We start from the raw sequence: 24,662 nt of genomic DNA on the forward strand, positions 1-24,662 counted from the left end.
ACACTTGGGGGATTGTATCTTTCCCCATTTATACAGGGAGGCAGCACAGATTCCATGACCACATCAAACTGAATGAGGCCACAGCACTAGCTGCAAATAGAGGATTGTGGCGACGTTTAGTGACTTCACAGAGGCTTGCAGACTGAACGCTGGAAGGCATAACGGTCTATAATGATAATGTATGTTTGTTGAAAATTAGTAAACCATATCTAGAAACTGAAGTTCACGTTCAGTTCATCAGGTATTCAGAAATATTTCTAAACGAGGTAAAATTAATTGGTAAGAAGGCATCTGCATTCTGTCATCATAAATGCATACCTGCCAACTTTCCTAATTTAGGCGGGGGACTATTATTTCTCCTGATTTTAGCTTATTTCTTTGGTGAATTTCAAACATTTGTTTTCAGATCCCACCATTTCAGCTTTGTATGCCACTGGCCGGAAGTCTTTCGCTCATTGGCGACTTTCAAATGAAATAACCACGTTTATTAATACGAGAAATGGGCGCTAATTTGCAATGTTTATTGAAACCTGTATATTGCGATGCGTATATCGATTGTCAATCTCTCGTTCTCGCATGCTATATTCGTGTTCGTTCACATCAGTCTATGATATAGATGTTGATTCCCACAGGGAACCTGAAATATTTGTCCCGAATGAGTAAATTTAAGTCTAGTTGATTCTAGAGACTAGTCACTAGATTTGGAGTCTATTTTAAAGGTCTTTTCTGCTCTGATGGCGGGCAGCCTACATGCTGTCAGGGGAAGCGGGGAGCATGGAGCCGACCAATCCAGCACAACGTGAGAGGCCGTTAAGGGAAAGAGACAGAGGCCACTAATACAACGTTGCCAGGAGCGCCCGCGCGCGTGTTAAAGTTGTGTTGAAATCCACATAACTTTGAAATAGAACTTCGTATGTTATAGTTCGAGTATGGCCTGTGGATGAATTTTATTTATTTATCACATTTTATTATATCTTCGATGTAGTACGATATGAGTTAATTAATAATGCATATAAAAAGTGCATTGACAACAGACCGAAAAATAATTCGTTCAAAAGTACAGAGTTACACAACACACTTGTTCAGTGTCGGGTATTCACCTTTACGTAATACCGTAACTGAGGAGAGTTCTTCTTATTACATCTTTATGGAATCCGTCGATTGCCTTTGTTATACAGTTCCTTTTGATTCGTTTGCGCGGTGATTGAAATGAAATGGAACCAGATGACTGGGTAGGTAATGTCTTTACCTTTCTTTACTATACACTGAACGGTTCGCGTACTAACTTGATAAGCTTCCGAGACTCTCTGCTGCACTTTATACACACTGACTAAAGGACCATTATTTTCTGCTTCCTTTTGAAAATATTCATGAACATTGCTGATCACTTTTCTACCCTGGCTCGTATCTCCTTCCTCTTCGCCATTGTAAGATATATAGTGCAGTTATTACATACTACAACATTGAGCAATGCAAATAGAAACAAACCAACGTCACATCACGTGTCATGAGCACGCTAATCGAATAATGCAGTAAAGGATGTGGCAAGAATTAGTCATAAAACAAGAATTATCTTAAAACAAACTCGTCAAGCAAGCTCCTTGTAATATGCACACACACACCGCAAGGCTACTCGGCAACACAGCAGTTCGGAGAGCGAAGTGAGCGCGGCAAACTCCCTGGGAGACTGAGTAGTTCTCAGCACCACCGCCAGGCGATCTTTTACCTGATTGGGCAGTGACATACTGCCCGCACCCCACTTCCCCTGACAGCATGTGGGCCACCCGCCATCAGAATAGAAAAGACCTATAGTAATTTGGTGACAGAATTTCAAAGATAGTGACTAGCGACTTTTCTAGTGATGTTAGAAGCCATTTGGAGACAATTCTGGCGAATTTTAATTTATTACTTGATAAAAATAGCATTACGCTTTGCATAATCACGCGGGCGTGTGATTCAATATATTAATCTATGCATTTGATAAGTAATGGTACATAAGTGCATAACTGATTGACACATGTGGAGCATGAGTTCATACTATTTTCGGAAGGCTTATTAGAGACCGATCATCTCAGTCACGTACTTCCAGTGAGTGAATAGAGATGTGTAATTTTTAGCCTTGTAGCCTCGTAGAGCAACATTCGGGTTTTGGGACAGTAAGTGTTATAATATATACTATAGTACTCCTGTATTGGACAATACATGCAGAATAAGCAGTTTTGACCAATAGTATCTCCTGATTTTTCCTGATTTTCATATCAAAATCTGATTTTTGGTTTTGTAAAATTGGCAGGTATGTAAATGTGTAAGCACTATAATATAGTTACATCCAAATCTTTATGCATCTATTTTATCTGCAATAATGTTTAATTTGTAGGTAAAAATGAAAGCTTTGTTATGTGTTGGGCATACTAATGGTCTCTTATGTCTCCTCCATCCCTTGAATGTTGTAGATGATTCTGTTTGCATTTTGAAACTCGTTTTGACTGAAAGAATAAAGCAGTGATGGGTGAGTGAGGGTGAAGTAGTCTTATTGTGTCATTGCCAATCTTCTTCTTCTTTTTCTACCGCTTTTTCCCACATCTGTGGGGTCGCAGGTGCGAACTCTATCGCACATGTGGATTTGGCCCTGTTTTATGGCTGAATGCCCTTCCTGATGCCAGCCCTATATATATATATATATAATGATGTAATCACTATAGGGTGTTTCTGTGGTGGTTGGTAGTGTAGTGTGTTATGCGAATATGAAGAGGAAAGTGTTGGGACAAATACAAACACCCAGTCCCCGGGCCAGAAGAATTAATCAGAGGCGATTTAAATCCCCGATCCAGCCGAGAATCGAACCCGGGACCCTTTGAACCGAAGGCCTCAACGCTGACCATTCAGCCAATGAGTCGGACAACATTGCCAATTTCTGGATGCACAATATGAGAAGTATGGAAGTAAATGCAATAATGAAATATTAGTTAACAACTTGCTTTTAAAACTGAAAGATAATATGAGAAATAAGAGAAAATATTTAAAAATTTGCTAAGTTTTATTGGAAGAAAGTTCATATACAAGAAATACTGAGTAAAATATTCAAATAGGCTCAGTGCTTTTCAGTATAAAATACAAAAAATTGGCGATTTCACAGATATGGGCTTTGTTCACAGATGTCCCTTAAGTGTAATTACAATGACAAGAATTATGTCACATTACATGTTATTTACAGCTGAACTCTGCATAATGCTAAAAAATAACATCATGATATCAAGAAGATAGGAAGATAGGAACATAAATAGGATAAACACATAAGAGGGGGTAGCAGAAAGAGGATGCAAAAATAGACATGAAAACACTGTCTTCTTCAAATATCGTAGATTGGTTCCCTCTTCATATTTGTCCTTACTTCTTCTTTCCGTTGCTCCTTCTTCCCACACTGGTCTGACATTGTGTTTATCCAATTGTGTGTTTCTATACATGTTACTGTCTCTCTGTATATTACTTCAGTTGTCACTTGTTTGTTACTTTCAGTACTTCTTGGGTTCCCCTTCTCATGTTGTGTTTGCCTTGTGTTTTTAAGGTTTTTATCACTTGAATTCATCTTTCTCTTCTTTTTATTTTTTCTCTCTTCACTTTTCTGATGCTATTCCAGCTTTCTTCTTATTCTATTCTTCCCGTATAAAGACTGAAGATCTGTTAGGATGGCATCTTGGTGAGTGTTGAAGTCCATGTTCCTGCAGAAAGGAACTTGCTAATAGAGCAATTTATTGTTCAAGTAGGCCTATCCTCCTGTTCAATATAGCAAGTGTTTTACACTTAAAAGGAAATTTACCATATTACTAATATCTTCAAAAAAACACGATGTAAAAATAGCATTTAAAACAAAAAGCACTAACTCAAATACATTTTTTTAACCCATACTCCATTAATAATAATACACTGACTGACAGTGACAATGCAACACCGAGGAGGAGTGGTTCAAAAGGGATGAAAGTTGGGGAAAAAACAGAGACGGCACGGACGAATAATTGATGTTTATTTCAAACCGATATGCAGGTTACACAATGCGCACGGCATCAACTCAGTAGGATGTAGGACCACCGCGAGCGGCGATGCACGCAGAAACACGTCGAGGTACAGAGTCAATAAGAGTGCGGATGGTGTCCTGAGGGATGGTTCTCCATTCTCTGTCATCCATTTGCCACAGTTGGTCGTCCGTACGAGGCTGGGGCAGAGTTCGCAAACGGCGTCCAATGAGATCCCACACGTGTTCGATTGGTGAGAGATCCGGAGAGTACGCTGGCCAAGGAAGCATCTGTACACCTCGTAGAGCCTGTTGGGAGATGCGAGCAGTGTGTGGGCGGGCATTATCCTGCTGAAACAGAGCATTGGGCAGCCCCTGAAGGTACGGGAGTGCCACCGGCCGCAGCACATGCTGCACGTAGCGGTGGGCATTTAACGTGCCTTGAATACGCACTAGAGGTGACGTGGAATCATACGCAATAGCGCCCCAAACCATGATGCCGCGTTGTCTAGCGGGAGGGCGCTCCACAGTTACTGCCGGATTTGACCTTTCTCCACGCCGACGCCACACTCGTCTGCGGTGACTATCACTGACGGAACAGAAGCGTGACTCATCGGAGAACACGACGTTCCGCCATTCCCTCATCCAAGTCGCTCTAGCCCGGCACCATGCCAGGCGTGCACGTCTATGCTGTGGAGTCAATGGTAGTCTTCTGAGCGGACGCCGGGAGTGCAGGCCTCCTTCAACCAATCGACGATCGACGGGAAATTGTTCTGGTCGATATTGGAACAGCCAGGGTGTCTTGCACATGCTGAAGAATGGCGGTTGACGTGGCGTGCGGGGCTGCCACCGCTTGGCGGCGGATGCGCCGATCCTCGCGTGCTGACGTCACTCGGGCTGCGCCTGGACCCCTCGCACGTGCCACATGTCCCTGCGCCAACCATCTTCGCCACAGGCGCTGTACCGTGGACACATCCCTATGGGTATCGGCTGCGATTTGACGAAGCGACCAACCTGCCCTTCTCAGCCCGATCACCATACCCCTCAAGTAAAGTCGTCTGTCTGCTGGAAATGCCTCCGTTGATGGCGGCCTGGCATTCTTAGCTATACACGTGTCCTGTGGCACACGACAACACGTTCTACAATGACTGTCGGCTGAGAAATCACGGTACGAAGTGGGCCATTCGCCAACGCCGGGTCCCATTTATCGTTCGCTACGTGCGCAGCACAGCGGCGCATTTCACATCATGAGCCTACCTCGGTGACGTCAGTCTACCCTGCAATTGGCATAAAGTTCTGACCACTCCTTCTTGGTGTTGCATTTGCTCTGTCAGTCAGTGTAATAATAATAAATATCTTAATTCAGGAGTATACAGAATCAATTGTCACTCCTGTAAAGCTTCCTATATTTTACAAACTGGTAGAAATTTTACATTTAAATGCCCTCATATACAACCATTTTTCAGCTATGAGCATTCAACCTTAAATATACTTCAGTTAATCAAGATTTAAAGATCAAAAGTCCCCTTGCTTAACATATTCGAAAACATACACATTCATATTCATTAATATAATCTAGAACATAATTTAAATTTAATGAAAAGTTGAATTTACTGTACAAAATTTTTCTTCCATTTCTTTGTAAACGCACATCCGAAAAGACATGGTCCCACTCCCAACAAATGAAAGTTCTGCTTTCCCCACCTTCAGTTCCTGTACGTCCGGCTCCAAGGCTAAATGGTTAGCGTGCGTGCTTCGGTCACAGGGGTCCCGGGTTCGATTCCCGGCAGGGTCAGGAATTTTAACCATAATTGGTTAATTCCACTGGCACGGGGGTGGGTGTATGTGTCATGTTAATCATCATTTCATCCTCATAACGACGTGCAGGTCGTCTATGAGTGTCAACTCAAAGGACCTACAACTTGAGAGCCGAACTTGTCCTCGGACACTCCCGGCACTAAAAGTCATACGCCATTTCATTTCAGTTCCTGTACCTACTCCCCTAACTCCCCTACCCTTGTTCCTCCCCTCAGAAACCCCAGTCCTTTGCATCAAACAAGCAACTCAGTTCACACTAGACCACGCATAAGAGCACGCTATCGACTGGGCAGTGGGAGGTCTGTTTGTCATTTCTTATTTAATAACATTTAGTCAACACACTTTGAATTTCTTCTCTTTTCGAACAAATTAATTTGACCCTTTTTTACTTACAACCTCCTAACACTGCAATATTTATTGCCATCTAGAGTTCCCTGTTGGCAGCTAACTTTTTTAGACACTTATTAGAAAAAAAATTTCCCATTAGCTGACATTCCATTATCCAAAACGTCAAGAAATATTACTCAAGACAAATGGATCACTAGTGCAAATACAAAGTATCTTAACAATTACAACTTTTAAGGTCTTGAACTCATACAAAACAAGAACTAGGCAATAGATATAGACTGCATATCATAATTTTAAGTGTTTTCAATCATTATTATCTGCAGTTAACTTCTACTGAATCCCATTTTCACACCAGGCAAATGCTGGGGCTGTACCTTAATTAAGGCCACGGCCGCTTCCTTCCAACTCCTAGGCCTTTCCTATCCCATCGTCGCCATAAGACCTATCTGTGTCGGTGCGACGTAAAGCCCATAGCAAAAAAAAAAAAAAAACTTCTACTGAAGATGGCCGAGTCAGGGTTGAAACCTGTATAGAAGTAAATTTTAAGTGTAAATCACTTGCTGTATTGAATAGGACTGTACTTGAACAATAAATTGCTATATTAGCGATTTTAGCTGTCAAAATGGAAATCATGAAACTCATATCTTGTAGAAAAGAACTCGTCAGAGGCTGTGAAGAAGTGAATGTAGAAAAACTGGTATTGATGAAGAAATTTATTATAGTGTTATATACCGGTACTATTTGAAGAAAATAGTGTATGAAAATTTCCTCTTCTTTTTCTTCATGTGTTTGTTGCTCCTCTAATTGTTGTTACCTCTTCCCACACTAACGTGTCATTGTGTTCATCAGTTCGACCCCTTGGCTGAATGGTTAGCGTAGTGACTTTCGGTTCAGATAGTCCCAGATTCAACTCCCAGCTGGGTCGGAGATTTTAACCTTAAATGGTTAATTCCCTTGGCTCGAGGTCTGAATGTTTGTGCTATCCCCAACACCCATACAATTCGTACACCACACAAACTTGCAGTTTCTTATGCACAGCGTATGCTGCCCACTCTCATCAGAGGGTCTGCCTTACAAGTGCTGCACCAGGCTAGCAATAGCCCCACAATATTATTGTGTTTATGCTATTATGTGTTCCTTTTCATGTTCCACCTTTCTGAACATGACTTGGTCTCTCACTTGTTTGTTTCTCTCCAATTCTTATATTGATCCAGAATTTAAGAATATGTACCCTAATATTGTATCCAGTTACCTTTTTTAAACTTTTATTTGCAGTCAGAGCAGAAGATGTAGATACCATTGTGCTATAAATAAAGGAAACTAGTAATTTTTCAATTGTTATCTTTATTTGAATGTGAACTTTCCTTACACCAACCCTATTTTATACTTCAAATAATTCTGCACAAGAAAGGACTTATTCCATCTATACTCATATTTTAACATAGTGTAATGACTTGGGGTTTGTGGCTGCTCAAGTCCACATTATTCTTTTTGATAAGTTGACATTCAAAATTGTCTGTTTTTTTTAGTCCCTCTGTTGGTTGAAACATCTACAACTTGGTTATGCTACAATTTTGTTGTTTCAGAATATTGCTGCTCGCGCAAAACGTTGTATCAATCGCCATGATTTTGCAGCTGTTCTTGTGGTATTTCCTATCCTGAAACATCTACAAACTATGCGACCAGAATTTGATCGGATTGTTAAAGGCTGCAGTGAACATGTTACTTCAAAGTTTTCCTCAATACACAGTACACTTCATGCTACGGTATGTATTAGAGTACAGTGATACATCTATGCTTTATAATCTTTATATGAGGGAGATAATACAAAGATGTTTTATCTGAAACTGGTTAACTTCTCTGTTATTAACTATCAAAGTTTTCCAATTATTATTTCTATTAACATCGGACTTAATCAGGTGAGATAAGATTAAATATCTCTGTTTATGTGTCCATATTTGTCACTCATGATAATGACAATTGAAGTAGTTTTCTAGTTATATAGGCCTTTCAAACAAAGTAGGCCTACATCAAGTTCTTAGGTAGGATCATGATGAAACTTTCACATCTGAAAGTAGTAGTCAAGATTAGCTTGTTTGAGATGTGCTAGATTTTCTAACCTCTCAAAACCTAAACAGAGTTGTACGAAAATAATCACCCTGATATGGACTCAGCAACAAAAGTCTACATTCATGAATTATGTCATCATAGTCAGTACGGTAAAACTGTGTGTGAGAGAGAGAGATGGAAACTGCATATGAAGATATGATGACGACAATGACGATGACCCCTAATATAATAGATATTTGAGAATTAAAATTTAGGCCTTCTCCATAGCTACCATTTCACCCAACGTGAATAAAATTATGTATAACCTAAACAAGGGCCAGTCAAACTTTTTTGTATGGAAGCCAATGGTTCTGAAAAGGGCAGTTCGCAGGCCTCACTCTAGGATGTATTATTATATTAAGCTGTCTATTGGTAAACATGTAAAAACTTGGTGTTTCCTTTAGTCTTAGTGGTTAGTGATATTCAAAAAAAAAAACCAAACCCCATGGCGCAACAGCCCCTAAGGGCTTTGGCCTACCAAGCGACCGCTGCTCAGCCCGAAGGCCTGCAGATTACGAGGTGTCGTGTGGTCAGTACGACAAATCCTCACGGCCGTTATTCTTGGTTCACTATACCGGGACCGCCATCTCACCGTCAGATACCTCCTCAATTGTAATCACGTAGGGTGAGTGAACCTCGAACCAGCCCTCAGATCCAGGTAAAAATCCCTGACCTGGCTGGGAATCAAACCCGGGGCCTCCGGGTAAGAGGTGGGCACACTACGCGCCTACACCATAGGGCCGGCTTTTGGTCATATTATACTAACTAATCCAATTTTCTAAATTAAGTAAAAAAATGCGCATGCAGTAAATACCCAGTGAGAAGTGTGGAACTTTTTATTTTTCAGTATGACAAAGTACTGATGTCCAATTTACGTACAGTGGTGCTGAGTAGTAACACGTTATGTAGGTGACCATCACTCGGCATCGATCTCAGTCTTGATTTCTGGATCTTCAACTTGGAGAACGTTTGCTTATTTATATAAGTTGAAGAAAACATGGCAATCAAACACTGGGCTCCTTTTCTTCAGAGCTGGCACCAACTTATTAAAAACTTCAGATCATAAGGATCAAAGACCCCCTTCATTGTGACATCGCATTGCAAGTCCAGTATTTCTAACTAGTTCATCTGGTGTTTCAGAGGTAAATGGTGAAGAAAACTAAGAAATTTCTGAATCCATTTGCACAAAATTGGTAAATCTGGACACAAATTAGTCTTCAGTGCCCTGAATTGCTTCTACGAAAGAATTATTCTTTAAAGTTAAGTCAGGGTGTTGATTTTGTAGGAAAATATATCCAGTTTCTGTTAGAAATTGGTTCCTGATTAATTTCACTTTCATTTTAAATGATTTTACTGCACTGTAGGCAACATCGATTAGCTTACCTTTCCCCTGCAACACTGTATTCAAGATGTTTAAATGTTTTTTCATATCGACAAGGAATGCTTGGCTGGATAGCAAATCGGGGTCACTTCTTTCTCTTCAAGAAATTGCTGAATTTCCTGTGAAGTGCAAAAAATCCTGCCAATGTGTATCCGCAGCTCAGCCATCTTACTTCCACGTGATAAATTACATCACCGTATTCACTGTTGAGCTCATGCAAGAACGTGTCGACACTGTCAGCAGCCCTGAAGATGGTTTTCCGTGGTTTCCCATTTTCACTCCAGGCAAATGCTGGGGCTGTACCTTAATCAAGGCAACGACTGCTTCCTTCCCACTCCCAACCCTTTCCTGTCCCGTCGTCGCCATAAGGCCTATCTGTGTCGGTGCAACGTAAAGCCAGTTGCAAAAAAAAAAAAAAAAAAAAGAGGCAAGGCACCACTTTGAATGACATAGATTAATTTTGTTACAGTCTGCATAACTCCGGTGATATTTTAACGCTTTCGTACAAAGTTCTTCTTGGTGTATAATGCAGTGAACATTGTGCACCGTGCTTCCCAAAGAACAGTTTTTCTTTACTAGTTCTGCTATTCCCGAATGAATATTCTCAACATAATTGGTGCACCATCTGTAGTTATGCTGCAGAGTTGAATCCACTCAAGTCCAACACTATCAACCCTCTTCAAATAAGTTGGTCTTTTTTGTGGTACCATGCATGTTTCTCACTCCTATAAGCTCTTCAATTATAGTGAAATCAATATTCACACATCTAATATCTAATGTACCATTACGTTACATTAGCGGCCATCAATGTAATGGATACAGTGTACAAAGATGGCGGACAATAACTTCAGGTGCAAGTACACAGAGTAGTGATCTAATAAATCGATATCGCCCGGCCGCAAAGGAAAAAGAATCTCAAGAGTTAAATAATGACGGACGGAAAAATTTGAAAGAGAACGATTCTTGACTACTTTGTGAAAGATAAAGCTACAAGTTGTAGGGAAGTTGCACGGCTGATAGAAAGATTATAAAAAGGATCAACTCAACGTCAAATACGAAAATATTGGTATATTAACAGAATAGAAGAATATATCAGCAAGAACATAATACGGAAGAAGACGAGATTTGAAAGAAATATTCGTCACTGTGAAATCTGAATTCAGAAACGGAAAGGAAGCTTCAGCTGAATTACACATTGCCGAAATTAGTACCATAGCGGCATAATTTATTGTTTCCAGAAGGGAGGCAATATCTGTTTAAGCAAAAGAAAGAGCAAGGAATAGGCCAAATTAGAGAAAATTATAAATTTAAAGAAAAGAATATTTTCGTCTAACACGAATTTCCAAAAACAAGTATTGCAAATTGAATTGCCTATTTTTCACCAGTATACTATGTACTCTACTATGTATTTGTTCTTTTATGATTGCATGATGACTGGTGACAAGATGGACTCAGCTTAAACAGAGGAAATGTTTTGCTCAAGACTGATTAGCTCAAGCCAAGACCCAAGATGAAGCCGCAGATGACGTAGTCTTCGGATCGCAGTGGTTGCCTACTCCATGATGCCGTAGTCCAGCAGAGATCCAGCAGAAAAATCCCGTTACGAGATAAGTATTATAAGTTGCATCGTAATGAATTTCAAATCAATTAATGAAAAATATTTATAGGTGTACAGGAGTGCTAGATATAAGAGATCAAGTGCCAATGAAAGGATATATGAATATAAATGCCAATTATTAGCCGATGAAATGTGCCGTTTTGTGATATATAACTACGGTGCTAATGTGATAATTTTAAGGTTATTGGAAACTAGATCTGACTGAGTATTTATGCATGTTTTGTGCCAATTAATACGTATAGACCGTGAAGCGTTTAACCAGTTATGAATATATAAATATAAGCGAGGTATAAGACGTAACCTAGAACTTCAGATCGATATGTATACCAATCATGGCCAGTATGATAATAATATGGTAAAGAGGTGTTTGAAATATTACGAAGTTGCAGTGTATAAGACAATAATCAGGTTATTGAATATTGCGTCCGTAACACAGAGGTTATTTTAGTGGAATTGAGTGATGAAATATTTTAAATATGGAGGAATATATATATATATATATATATACACAGAGGAAATGAAGTGTTAATGTGGCATGTTATGAGTAGAATGAGGAGATATGTTTCTGTTCGTTATTGAAGAATGGGATAGATAATTGAAATGCGAATTCCTGTGTTACATATTATATTTAGATTTGGGTTAGCACTGCAAGTAATGAATATAGGCCATGTTGAGTTGAATGCATGTCTCGAGCCATGCTGTTTGTGTTTCGTTGTAACTTTCGGAGGATGATATGGAGAGGTTACGTGTTTGTTATGCATTACGATATATATATTTTTGGAAATAGAATGAAATCTCGCACATTTACGTATTTGAAGGTCAGCACGTAAGCGCTTACACGGAGTACGGTTTGCTTTATCGAAACTATGGCACAGCGAAGAAATATTTGGGAGTATGTAAATATATATTGGCACATGAATAGGATTGTATGGCACGATTTTCGCAGAGTAGAATGAAGGACCGACAAATCTATGGCACTCTGTACTAGATTTATTTGGTTTGTGTTGTACAGATGGTGATGTACTGATTTAATTTATTCATTTGGGTTATGATAGGAATATTGGTAACTGTATGGGTGTTTTGAACCCATAATTAAACATGCTAATGCTTATCTCGTAACGTGGTGAGTCACAAACAAGAATCCAAACAAGAATCCAAACATGTGTTTGGATAAATTTTTGGTCAAATAGACTGAAATCCAAAATGAAACTTAACTTATGCCCCAATGAAAAGCCCAAACAACATTAAATGAAAGATATTCCACTCCTCCTTGATTTAATAAAGTTCTGATCCCTATTTTTCCCCTTATATGAATTTGATCATGGAAGATATGGTATAATTTGGTTATTAAGAAATATGTAAGCAAATATGTTAAAGATTTAAAGTTCTTTCAAATATGTTTATCCCGGAAACCAAGCACTTTGAGAATGATATTTATATTTCCACGATTTTCCTTTCCTTATTGCCAATGAATATATATTATTCAATTTTATTATACATTAGCATGCTAATAAATTAGATTTAGATTTGATTTTGCATTTCTATTCTTTAAGTAGGTTAAAGTTCTTTCAAATATGTTTATCCCGGAAACCAAGCACTTTGAGAATGATATTTATATTTCCACGATTTTCCTTTCCTTATTGCCAATGAATATATATTATTCAATTTTATTATACATTAGCATGTTAATAAATTAGATTTAGATTTGATTTTGCATTTCTATTCTTTAAGTAGGTAGTAGTAAGATAGTATACGGAATTATTGAGTTAGTTTACGCTGAGTATTAGGTGTGGATCGGATAATTTCTTTTAACATCAGGATATGGGGTGACTATTTCAACGGATGGCGACTCTTCAACGGAATCCGCGATTTATTTAATGCATATAGGAACAACGAAGCGAATTTTTACCCTGAGAAATGATTATATGCCATATGTTGGAACTTATGTTCATAAATACAATTCCAGTTTGGAATCTTTGTATGACTTGCGACCCGATACTTAGAATTTAGTGGCCGGAGCAATATTTAAATATGTGAATACTCAAGTAATACTCCAATAACATAAGACAGAGATGTTGGTAAAGGTCGCAAATCAAAAATATGGCATACTAACAAATATTAAAAGTTGAGCAGTATCTCTTATATCAGTGCTCTCTTCACATACAATGGAAAAATATAAACTCCTTGCCCTTTTCAATAAGCTGCTGCCATACACTTGTCACTAATTCTTCCACGTGTCTACTAACAGTGTGTCTCGAGAGATATTGAATTTAAAATGTCGATTTTATCAGGACACAATGTTTCCACAATTACTACGACACATTTCTTAACAAATTCGCCCTCCGCAAAAGCTTTTCCATGCTCCGAAATCAGCTTTGAAATCTCATTTTGAAATCTAATTTTTTTTTTTTTTTCACTACTCTGCCTTCTACTAAATTTTGTGATTTCAGCATATAATTCTTTAGCTTTAGTAATACATACATGGTCAATAAGTTTACTAAAATCATGAGAATGTTTCGTCTGATAATGTCGTTTAATATTGTACTCTTTCGTAACTGCTTTGACTTTACTGCATATAACACCGCTTTACTTCCATGTTCTTTCTTTCACAAAAAAATCCCAATCAGGATTCATTAAACCTCTTAACACTCACTATCAACTTTGTGCCATTTTGAAAGAATTTTACACTTTTAAGAACATTAACAGGTTTTAAACACAACTGGTTGACAAAGAACTGAGAAAGCAGGGTGAAAAACCAAAGGATGTATGCAAGGGTAACATAATTGTAGTGAGAGGAGAATGACCGAGTGCTATTTCTGAGAATCTATGCTTGGGCAGAGAGAGTTTGTTCTAACAATAGTTTTCTTACCGCTTACCCTCACTGTTACACATTCATTGGAGCAGAGTTCCACAAATTATTGTTATTGTTGTTGTTGTTATTATTATTATTATTGTTATTATTATTATTATTATTATTATTATTATTATATATATATATATATATATATATATATATATATATATATATATATATATATATTGCGAATGAGCCCATTAGGACTACGCAAAGTACTTAGAGACAGGCATTTGCCTTTCTTTGTGCCCACACTTCCTTCATTCGTTTGCTGTGTGCTTCTTTTCTCTCTTGAGACCATGTTGTTCCGGTCTTCTTCTTTGGTTTTTCCTCTTGGTCAACTTGCCACTTACGAACTTTGGTTCTGAAGATAACCCGGCTTTGGATGTCTTCAGGTGTAATTCCTGCCAGTTTGAGATCTGTTTTAATTTCGCCAATCCATTTTATTGTGTCCGTTTTAGCTTTACTTCGGTTTTCATAAAATTCAACTATTTGCTTGGTAAGTCTATCTGGGTTCATCCTTTTTATATGTCCAAAGAATCTTAATCTGCGTTTTCTGATGTCGCTGTGAATGTTAGAAAATTGTTTGATTTCCTGTTTCGCTCTAAGGCGGTACTGTTCATCTACGAGTTTTGGGCCTAAAATTTTTCTAATGATCTTGCGTTCCTTTTTCTGAATATTTTCTAGATCGGTTTTCCTGTTCAAAATTAGTGTCTCTGATCCATAGAGGCATTCTGGTTTTATAACTGTATTATAGTGTCTTAGTTTAGCATGCTTGGAGAGACACTTTTTGTTATAGATATTTTGGGTGAGTCTATTATTATTATTATTATTATTATTATTATCTAAAACCAAGAAAATAGTTGCGGCTTATATGTGCTGTCTGTGTGAGCATTATTACTAAAACAAAAAAATGAACTAAAAATAACTAGAAATGTATGAGGTTTTAACACCGATTACTTACGAGGGCCACTTCAAAGTCCTCGGTGAGCTTGGATGTGGCCTGAGGACCATCGTTTGGCCAGTCTTGGCTTAGATTGTAGTGCTTTATTCTCCGACTTGACACACTGATTGTCATTAAATTCTGTTCACCCGTTTCCTCATGGCTCGGCGTTGATATGCACTAAGCAGCAAAAGTCTAAAGTCATTAATACATCTGTTATCATAGTCAGTACGGTAAAACTGTATGGGACATAAATGATTGGAAATTGTGTTCTATATAACTTTCGTTATCGATAGCATGACTAAGCTACCATTTTACTCGGTGTGAATAAAATGATCTTTATCCTAAAGTGTAGCACTTTCATTGCTTGACATTACACACTGATTTTCATTAAATCCTGCTCAGCAATTTTCTCATGATATGCGAACATGCATATACTGTAGATAGATTGACAGAAAGTTAAATGTTAAATTGTATTTTCTTCTTACTGTGAACCCAACCAATACAGAAATACCATTCTTTTTAAATTCTGAATAATGTATAGACAAAATGCTTGTTTTATAAATATAGATGAGTCTTATTTTTAAAGACTGAGCTATGGAGAAAAGTTGAAAATTAATGTTAAAATACTAACATCTAACGTAATAGTGGAACAGAAATGTGGGAAATTTATGAGGTGATTTCAAAGTATTACACCATGAAGCCTTGGTTTACTGGTAGCCTGAAGAGAAATAGACTCTGTTGTTTTTGTTGTTTACTTTTTGGGAAAGACAATTCAGAATGGTATGAATTAGATCTTGGGAAGGAGAGGTTTAAAATATATTTCATAGTTGTATTATTGCATTGTGATTTCCAGTATTACAACTATGAAACATCTTAACATACCAAATAGCTCTATTTAAAATATGCAGTAAAAGTCTTCCAGGGTGCAGTTATGACCACACCATCTCCTTCACTGTCATAAAATTGACATACCTTCTCTTACAAAAGTCACCTTACCTAGTAATTAAAGTCCACATTTCATCCCTAATGAAACTTTCGATGCCAATGAAAACATGTTCTCCAAATTAATAATTCTAGTCATAAAGAGACAGGGACATGAGAAGGAACACACAATGGAATGAACACTGTGGCATGTCATTGTTAGATAGATAGATAGATAGATAAGAAATGGGTGAGCCCTGTTTTCGCAGAGCTCCACACGTAGGTCTATGAAGACCCTTTGTGCCCCTTGAACGGGTTTGCCTAGTCCAGCCCTAGTGCTCCTATAAAGGATACCAGTGTCCGGATTTTGGCATTCCTGATGTCCTCCAGGCTCACAAAGTGTGAGCCCAGGTATCGATGTCTAGTGCTTGCAAAAGCCTCGCACTGACATAACACATGCGCGGAGGTCTCCTCCTCCTTACCGCATCTTCTACACATCGGATCCTGGGTGATTTTCATGATGTGTAGGTGTCTCTGTAAGGTATTGTGGCCTGTTAACAGTCCAACTACCATTCTCATTCTGGTCCTATTCAAATTCATTAGGACCTTTTTATAGCTTTGACTAGGCCCTTTGATAAGTTCACGTGCCTGTCTTGCTATGGTTAACCCCTTCGAAATATCTAGGTGAGACTGGTTTATCCATTGGGATATTGCCAGTCTCACACTTCGGAGTGACACTCCCAGGAAGGGCTCTGGTCCTATGAAGGAACCCATTGAGCCCTGTTTCGCTAGTTTGTCAGCTTCTTCATTTCCACTGATTCCTGTGTGCCCAGGAACCCATAATAAGATAACTGAGCTAAGCTCACACAGCTGATCTAACATCCTTTGGCATTCCCATACCAGTTTTGATGTTGTTTTAACTGCACATAGTGCTTTTAACGCTGCCTGGCTATCACTACATATAGTGATGTGTCTTCTGTGTCCAGGCATATTCCATATATTTAAAGCACAGGCTAGTATTCCGTATACTTCAGCCTGGAAAACAGTAGCATATTTACCCATAGGAAGGGAGAGCCTTGTCTTAGGCCCCCAGACCCCGGCGCCTGTGCCCGCCTCCGTCCGCGAGCCATCTGTGTACCATGTACAGCCCCCAGACTTAAGACGGGCCCCAGCGTCCGCGGCCCACTCCTCCCTTGTGGGTATCACCACTGTGAATTTATAATTCAAATTAAAGCTAGGCTTCATCAGATCCCCGATCATCATTGTCATAGGGCAAGTCTGGTGAAGCCTTGTAAGAATAGAGGCATGACCTCTATTCGGGTTTTTGAAGGACCATCCTCCGAGTGACCAAAGGCGATAGGCACTCATTCCCACTATTACCTTAACATATAAATGTAAGGGGGGAAAACCTAGGATGGCCTCCATTGCACATAATGGTGTAGTATCCAGTGCCCCTGTTATTCCTAGACACGCAAGTCTTTGGACACTGTTTAACTTGGTGCTCACAGTTTTACTCTCTGAGCCTGGCCACCAGACTATAGATGCATAGGTGATCGTGGGCCGTACAATGGAGATATAGAGCCACTGGACCACCCTAGGTCTTAGGCCCCAAGTCTTCCCGACGGCCCTGCGACAGGCCCACATAATCTTGCGAGCCTTATCCACCTTATGATCTATATGTTTCTTCCAACTCAGTCTTGCCTCAAGGATTACCCCTAGGTACTTAACCGAGGTTGTCTTAACTAATTTTTTTCCGAATAGGAAAGGCTCTGACAGTCCGTCTAGCCTCCTCCTCCTGGTAAATACCACGAGCTCCGTCTTATCGGGATTAACCGACAAGTCTGTCTCGTGACACCATCTTTCCACCCTACATAGAGAGCTCTGTACGAGTTCGGAAACCGTACTGGGGAAATTTCCTACCGCCATCAGGCTTATGTCGTCTGCATAGCCTTGGGCGTATATTCCTCCAACATTTAACCTGGTAAGTAGTTCGTCCACTACCAGACACCATAATGTTGGTGATAATACTCCTCCCTGTGGACACCCCCTATCTATATTAGCTCTCAACATTACAGCGTTGAGAGTAAACAGAACTTGACGGCCCTACAGTGAGGCCATAATCCATTTTATGAGCATACTGCTCACTCCTCTTCTCTCTAGACTACGTTCTATGGAGCCCAAAGATGTATAGTTAAAGGCCCCTTCTATATCTAGGAATACAACCATCATGTCATTGTTAGAAAAGTATTGATTCTTGCCCTTCTGATGAAGCTGGGAAGCAGGAATGACCTTGTGGGGGATGCTGAGAAAAGATGTAGAAGAATTGGGATTGAAGAGGACAGAGCCTATCTATTTGAAGATGTGGAGATTGTCCTTGTTTTTGTGTTTACATGTTCTTCCTTGTCTTCTCTTTCTATTGCCTCCTCTTCCCACACTGACCTGTAGTTATGTTCATCCTCTTGAGTGTTCCTGTCTCTGTTCAACTTGATTTGATAATTGTTTCTTCCTTACCAATACATAAACTAATAATTCTGTTTTGTTTTCTATTTTGTTTTCTATCATTAGGCTGCCAAGGCTCTTGATGACTTCATGGACAGCATTCGCTCAGATCCTAGTACTCAGTTGCCAAAAGATGGAACCGTGCATGAACTGACTAGCAACATGCTGGTATTTCTGGAACAGCTTCTGGATTATGTAGATACAATTGGAGGAGTTTTAGCTCAAAATGCAGATTATAATGCTGCCTTAGGACTTCTACCTGGAGCGTTTGGCAGAGCAGATAAAAACAAGATCTTATTGGGAATGTACATTCGTAAGTTGTGTGTTGATCTATCTATTTGAAATAGTAAATATTAGGAAATAGTAAACAGTTTACGGCTCTCTCATACTTCCCCCTAAAGCAATAATTGCCATCTCTACAATCATGAAATAGAAAGGTTGTGTGGCCGGGGTAGGATGCAGTAAGAAAACATGTCATAGTATAGTACGAGGGGGAACCCAAAAATAACCAGACAGCATTTTTTTAAAATACAGAATTTATTTCTTCGAATTACAAATGTTAATCACCTTTGAAGTACTCTCCATTTAATACATTTATTCAAATGTTTTTTCCACTGTGCGAAACACCTTTCATACTCATCCTTTCGGATGCCTTGCAACACTGCCTTCGATTCCCTTTTCACCTCCAGAGTGTCTCTAAAAGTTTCCCTTCCAGCTCCCTTTTCATCCCGGGAAACAAAAAGAAATCACAAAGTGCGAGATCTGTTGAGTAGTGTGGGTGAGGAAGCGGTGTCATGCGTGGGTTTTTTTTTTTTTAGCTAGAGCATTGTCATGGTGGAAGAATCAGTCCCCACTCTGCCACAAATCAGGCTGTTTCAACCAAACACTCTCGCGCAACTGCCTTAAAACACTCAGGTAGGAGACTTGGTTCACCATTTGATGCTCAGGGACATACTCTGAACATGCCACGAACCATAGGTTATAAATTTCATATTGATCCATATTGAAGATCAGTATAGTGTAAAACAAAAGCTAAAGGTTTTCCACCTATTCAATACTATTTGTTGTAACCATAAAAGAGTTACATATTTGTTGAAACTAATTTCAGTCTTACCAGAGTCCATCATCAGTCAAAATCAAAGTTAAGGCAAGACATGAATATAGATTTTTCATTTTTTTCATTTTGGAAACAAATGAACATCTCAACACTTTCCCATCAATATTATTCTGTTCACACTTGTTTCAGCTGAGCTGAGTTCTAAAAGGTTCCTCAAGTGCTGGTATTTTAGTGTTTCACCTGGTCTGCTGTGAGGTGCATTCTACAAATTGGAGGAAAGCTGAGAACTTGCAATGGACATATGATTGTGATGAGGTTTTTCAAATTTTTACTTGTCTTGCATTGAATTTCATGCTTGCTTCATAAATTTTATCTATATTCATGTCTTGCCTTAACTTTGATTTTGACTGATGATGGTCTCAGGTAGTTTCAACAAATATATGTAGCTTTTTTAAGGTTACAACAAATAGTATTGAATAGGTAGAAATCTTTAGCTTTTGTTTTACACTATATGCTACGAACATAAAATAGAACAGATCAACATTGTCTTCACAGTTGATTTTACTTTCCTGGCCTTTTTCACTATCAGTATCAAAGGGTAGAGAAGGGTCCACCTATTCAGTACCTTTTTCGGGTGAGGAGAGTTGGGTGCCATCCGCTGCAACAACTGTTGCTTTGTCTTGGGGTCATACCCATAACACCACGACGATTCATCCCCGGTGATGCTTTTATCAAAAACGTTCTTGTCCATTTCCAAGTGGTCCAACAAATCATGGCAAACAGCGTCACTAGCCGTCTTTTGATCAGGAGTCAACAAGTGGAGGATGAATTTTGCCACAGTTGTTCAGTAGATAGTTCAGCAAATTCATCAGTAGCACGCCTTTTATCCTGGTACACAAGCGTGCAAATTTTTCCCAAGTTTTCTTCAGTTCTGGACATGGAAGGCCAGCCCGGGCATTGAATGCCTTCAATCAACATGCCACTGCGTTTGAGTTGCAAATACCACTCAAACACATGAATTCTTCTCAAGGTGTGTTCTTTATAAGCTGTAGATAACAGCAACCACGTCCAATTCACTTTTGTCTAACAGAAAACAAAATTTTAATGCTACACACTGTTCTTGTATATCAGCCATCTAATAAATAAATCCAGCAGAGAAATTGTTCCACCTAATCAATACTTTTTATTTTGCCTTTGGCAGATTTAAATTAAAAGTAGTACATGTTTCATTTAGATTAACTAAACATCATCAGCTACACTTATTGGTTTAGGTAGAAATTCATAAATATACAGAGACATATTATTCCTTGTGAATCTTTAAACAATCTCTAACATATTAAAAAAAATATTAGGTTAATCCTTTGAAAACATAGGAGGGGGTGGTGGTAAGAACTTAGCTATGTCTATTTTGGTTAAAACTTATGGCCAGTAAACATTTCTCCTATATTCGGGGTCAAGTTGCAAACCAACCAACCAACCAGCCAGCCGACCGACCGACGAGTGTTTGCACAAGCTTTTGAATTCTCAGAGTAACATTAAATTCCACCACAAATATCATTAGCCTCAACATACAAGACACAGCTAGGAATTTCCAGTTCAGACACGGTGCCATAAGAAGACAGTTCACATTTCTACATTCCATGTTATGGGAACACAAAAAGAACAAAGATGTTTTCTAGTCATCAATTACAACATGTTTTTAGAAATGTTTTCTAGTCATAAGTTTTAGACATTGCTAAGTTCTTTACACTCCTCCTCCCCCCCCCCCCCCCTTGCCCCTCCCATGTTTTAAAAGTTTTAACCTTTAAAAAAAAACGTAATATGTGAGAGATTGTTTAAAGATTTACCTGGAATAATGTGTCTCTGTACTTTTATAAATTTCTATCTAAACCAAAAAGTGTAGCTGAAGATGTTTAGTCACTCTAAATGAAACATGTACTACTTATAAATTAAATTTGCCAAAGACTAAATAAAAAGTATCGATTAGGTGCAACAATTTTTCTGCTTGATTTATTTATTGGATGGCTGATGGCCTGAAGATGATTTTTCCGTGATTTCCCATTCACATGAGGCAAATGCTGGGACATTACCATAATTTTTTTTTTTTTGCTAGTGGCTTTACGTCACACCGACACAGATAGGTCTTATGGCGGCGATTTACCATAATTAAGACCCACGGCCACTTCCTTCCCACTCCTAGGTCTTTCTTATTCCGTCATCGCTATAAGACCTATCCATGTTGGTGTGACATGAAACCAGTTGTAAAAAAAAAACCAAAAAAAAAACTATTTAGTGAAATATGTCTTCAAATTCATTGCTGACATTTGCAATGGTTCACTCATTCTAATATGAGATATTGTGCTAAACTACAGTAAAACCTCAATCGTAATTTTTCACGGGGGAGGGGGAAAATGACGACGGATGCAGGAAAACGATAAATGCGGGTAACATTGAAAAAATGAAATGGCGTATGGCTTTTAGTGCCAGGAGTGTCCGAGGACAAGTTCGGCTCGCCAGATGCAGGTCTTTTGATTTGATACCCATAGGCGACCTGCGCGTCATGATGAGAATGAAATGATGATGAAGACGACACATACACCCAGCCCCCATGCCAGCGAAATTAACCAATTATGGCTAAAATTCCCGAACCTGCCTGGAATTGAACCCGGGACCCCTGTGGCCAAAGGCCAGCACACTAATAATTTAGCCATGGAGCCAGACGCTGGTAACATTTTAAAAAAATAAGGGGAAAGCAAAATAATAAAATACGGGCACTGTATTTATAATTATAATAATTTTATTTGCTTTACGTCCCACTATCTACTTTTACGGTTTTCGTAGACGCCGAGGTGCCGGAATTTAGTCCGTTGGAGTTCTTTTACATACCAGTAAATCTACCAATACGAAGCTGATGTATTTGAGCACCTTCAAATACCACCGGACTGAGGTAGGATCAAACCTGCCAAGTTGGGGTCAGAAGGCCAGTGCCTCAACTGTCTGAGCCACTCAGCCCAGTGGCACTGTATTTAGACATTTTTCGTTATGTAAATACAGTAGAAGTCCGATATAGCGAGTACGGCATATAACGAAAACTCCGTTATAGCGATGACTGTTTTCTGTCCCTTCAAAATTCCTATGTATCGTCCTTCGGTTACAGCGAGAACCCTATCTTTTTTTTTTTTTTTTGCTTTACGTCGCACCGACACAGATATGTCTTATGGCGACGATGAGATACGAAAAGCCTAGGAAGTGGAAGGAAGCGGCCGTGGCCTCAATTAAGGTACAGCCGACAGTGGGGCTCGAACCCACTATCTCCCGATTACTGGATACTGGCCGCACTTAAGCGGCTGCAGCTATCGAGCTCGGTAAGAACCCTATCACTGACGCATCCGTTATTACGAGCGATTAAGCGCGCGCGATTTTTTCCGTTACCGATATTTATGCACTCCAGCGGTGATGTTGCATGCGATCGATTACCTTCGGCATCGTTTCCTCGCTATGTGCACTAGCGAGTTCTCTCATCGATATTCGAAGGCGATGTCTGAGTCGATTCACTAGAAGTATGTTTTCATCATACGTATAGTACGATTAAGTTAGCATAGGTGACGCTGTTTGAATAAGAAAACTGAAAAGTTTGCAACAAAATGTGATCGATCATCTTCGGTACAGTATAGTTTTCTCACTTTGTGCATTTGCGAGCTCTCTCGTTGACATTCAGAGGCGATGTTGGAGTTGATTAATAATACCCGTCGACTGCTGTTCTCTAAAGAAAATTCAAAATGAAAGTGGATAACACGTTTTCGTAATAAACGCGTAAACATGGCCGATAGCAGGTGTTAACTCGGTAAAAATAAAGACTGAAGTAGACGATATCTTAATTTTAATATTATATACGGAAATTAAGTGAGAATGTGATACGCCTCAAGATATGGCGGAGTACATCACTGATTTCAGAAAACATTCATATCTTCTCGCGTCTAATTAAATTTCGGAAAGGCTATTTACATGTAAATTTTTAGCGAGGAGGTTATCATTTCTCTACATGCGTTTCAAATATGTTTTCATGATTCATATACGGTTAGGTTAGGTGACGCTGAAGAAGAAAACTGAGGTGTTTGCCACTGAAACCTCTGGAGTGATACCGTATTTCTTCGAATCCAAGAGTTTTTTTTTCTTTCTCAGAATCTCATGCGAAAACTCAAGGGTTGTTGCATTCGCGGCCTAACAGTAACTTAATGGATACCACTGGCAACTACCGCGGGAAGCACGCTGCTTCATTTCACATGCGCACAGAACTCGTTGAAAATAAACGACCGCCTCTTTACTATACTGTACATCGCTAGCCGCGACAACCGGCTGTACAGTGTCTGTGTGTAACGTCACTGGATCTCAGGAAATAGTGACGAGAAAATGGCGTTCTATTAGCCTCTACAAAAACGTTTTTCAAATCTGCAGAATGGCATCAAAACATGCGACCCTTCGAATTCTTAGAAAGGCCATGGCTACTCAGTGGCAGAGTTATAACGCGTCTATTGTACATGACGCTTAGTAAAATTACGTTTTAGAGACAGCAGGAATATTTTCGTGATGGATAGTCGTATTGTACAGACACGTGGAAAAGGTACTGCCGGCAAATTTTCAACGGGTTCTAGTCGATATTATGATGCCAATTTTAAGTTAATGGTTATTAAACACTCGGAAATGTAGAATAATTGTGCAGCCGTAAGACAATACAGCATAGGCCTAACTAAAGCCAATATTTGGCGTTAGTTTGAAGACAAAGAGCTAAAAAAAATCCGTACTGTACAAAAAATGCATTCAGTGGTCCGCAACAAGGAGGCTTTAAAGAAGTCGAAGATGAAATTGTGAGGTATGTGCACGAAAAACGCAAGGGCGGAATGGCCATACCATGGCGCAATAAACTCGTTCGTTGACTTTCAACGTCCGCGATTAGGCCTATACATCGCTAGGCGCTGAATTTGGCCGAACCCGGCAAGCGAGACGTGCGTGTAGCGGTAGCCGGTTATATCTGACGCTGAGTAAAAGTAACAGTTTTATAGACAGCATGAATAATTTCCTGATGGATCGTTATATTGTAGAGA

At 39.2% G+C, this 24,662-nt stretch overlaps 1 protein-coding gene across 2 annotated transcripts in view; it reads left to right on the top strand.

The window, feature by feature from the left end:
- Exo70 (exocyst complex component 7) overlaps positions 1 to 24,662 on the top strand; it is a 127,939-nt gene that overhangs the window by 60,712 nt on the left and 42,565 nt on the right. For both annotated transcript variants that reach the window (XM_068228326.1, XM_067149878.2), the window contains 2 exons: positions 7,762 to 7,941; positions 18,570 to 18,816. In XM_068228326.1, the coding sequence (XP_068084427.1) occupies positions 7,762 to 7,941; positions 18,570 to 18,816 (427 nt within the window). The remainder of the gene's footprint in view (positions 1 to 7,761; positions 7,942 to 18,569; positions 18,817 to 24,662) is intronic.

The sequence above is a fragment of the Anabrus simplex genome, chromosome 6 (assembly GCF_040414725.1).
Source record: "Anabrus simplex isolate iqAnaSimp1 chromosome 6, ASM4041472v1, whole genome shotgun sequence".
Classification (NCBI taxonomy): domain Eukaryota; kingdom Metazoa; phylum Arthropoda; class Insecta; order Orthoptera; family Tettigoniidae; genus Anabrus; species Anabrus simplex.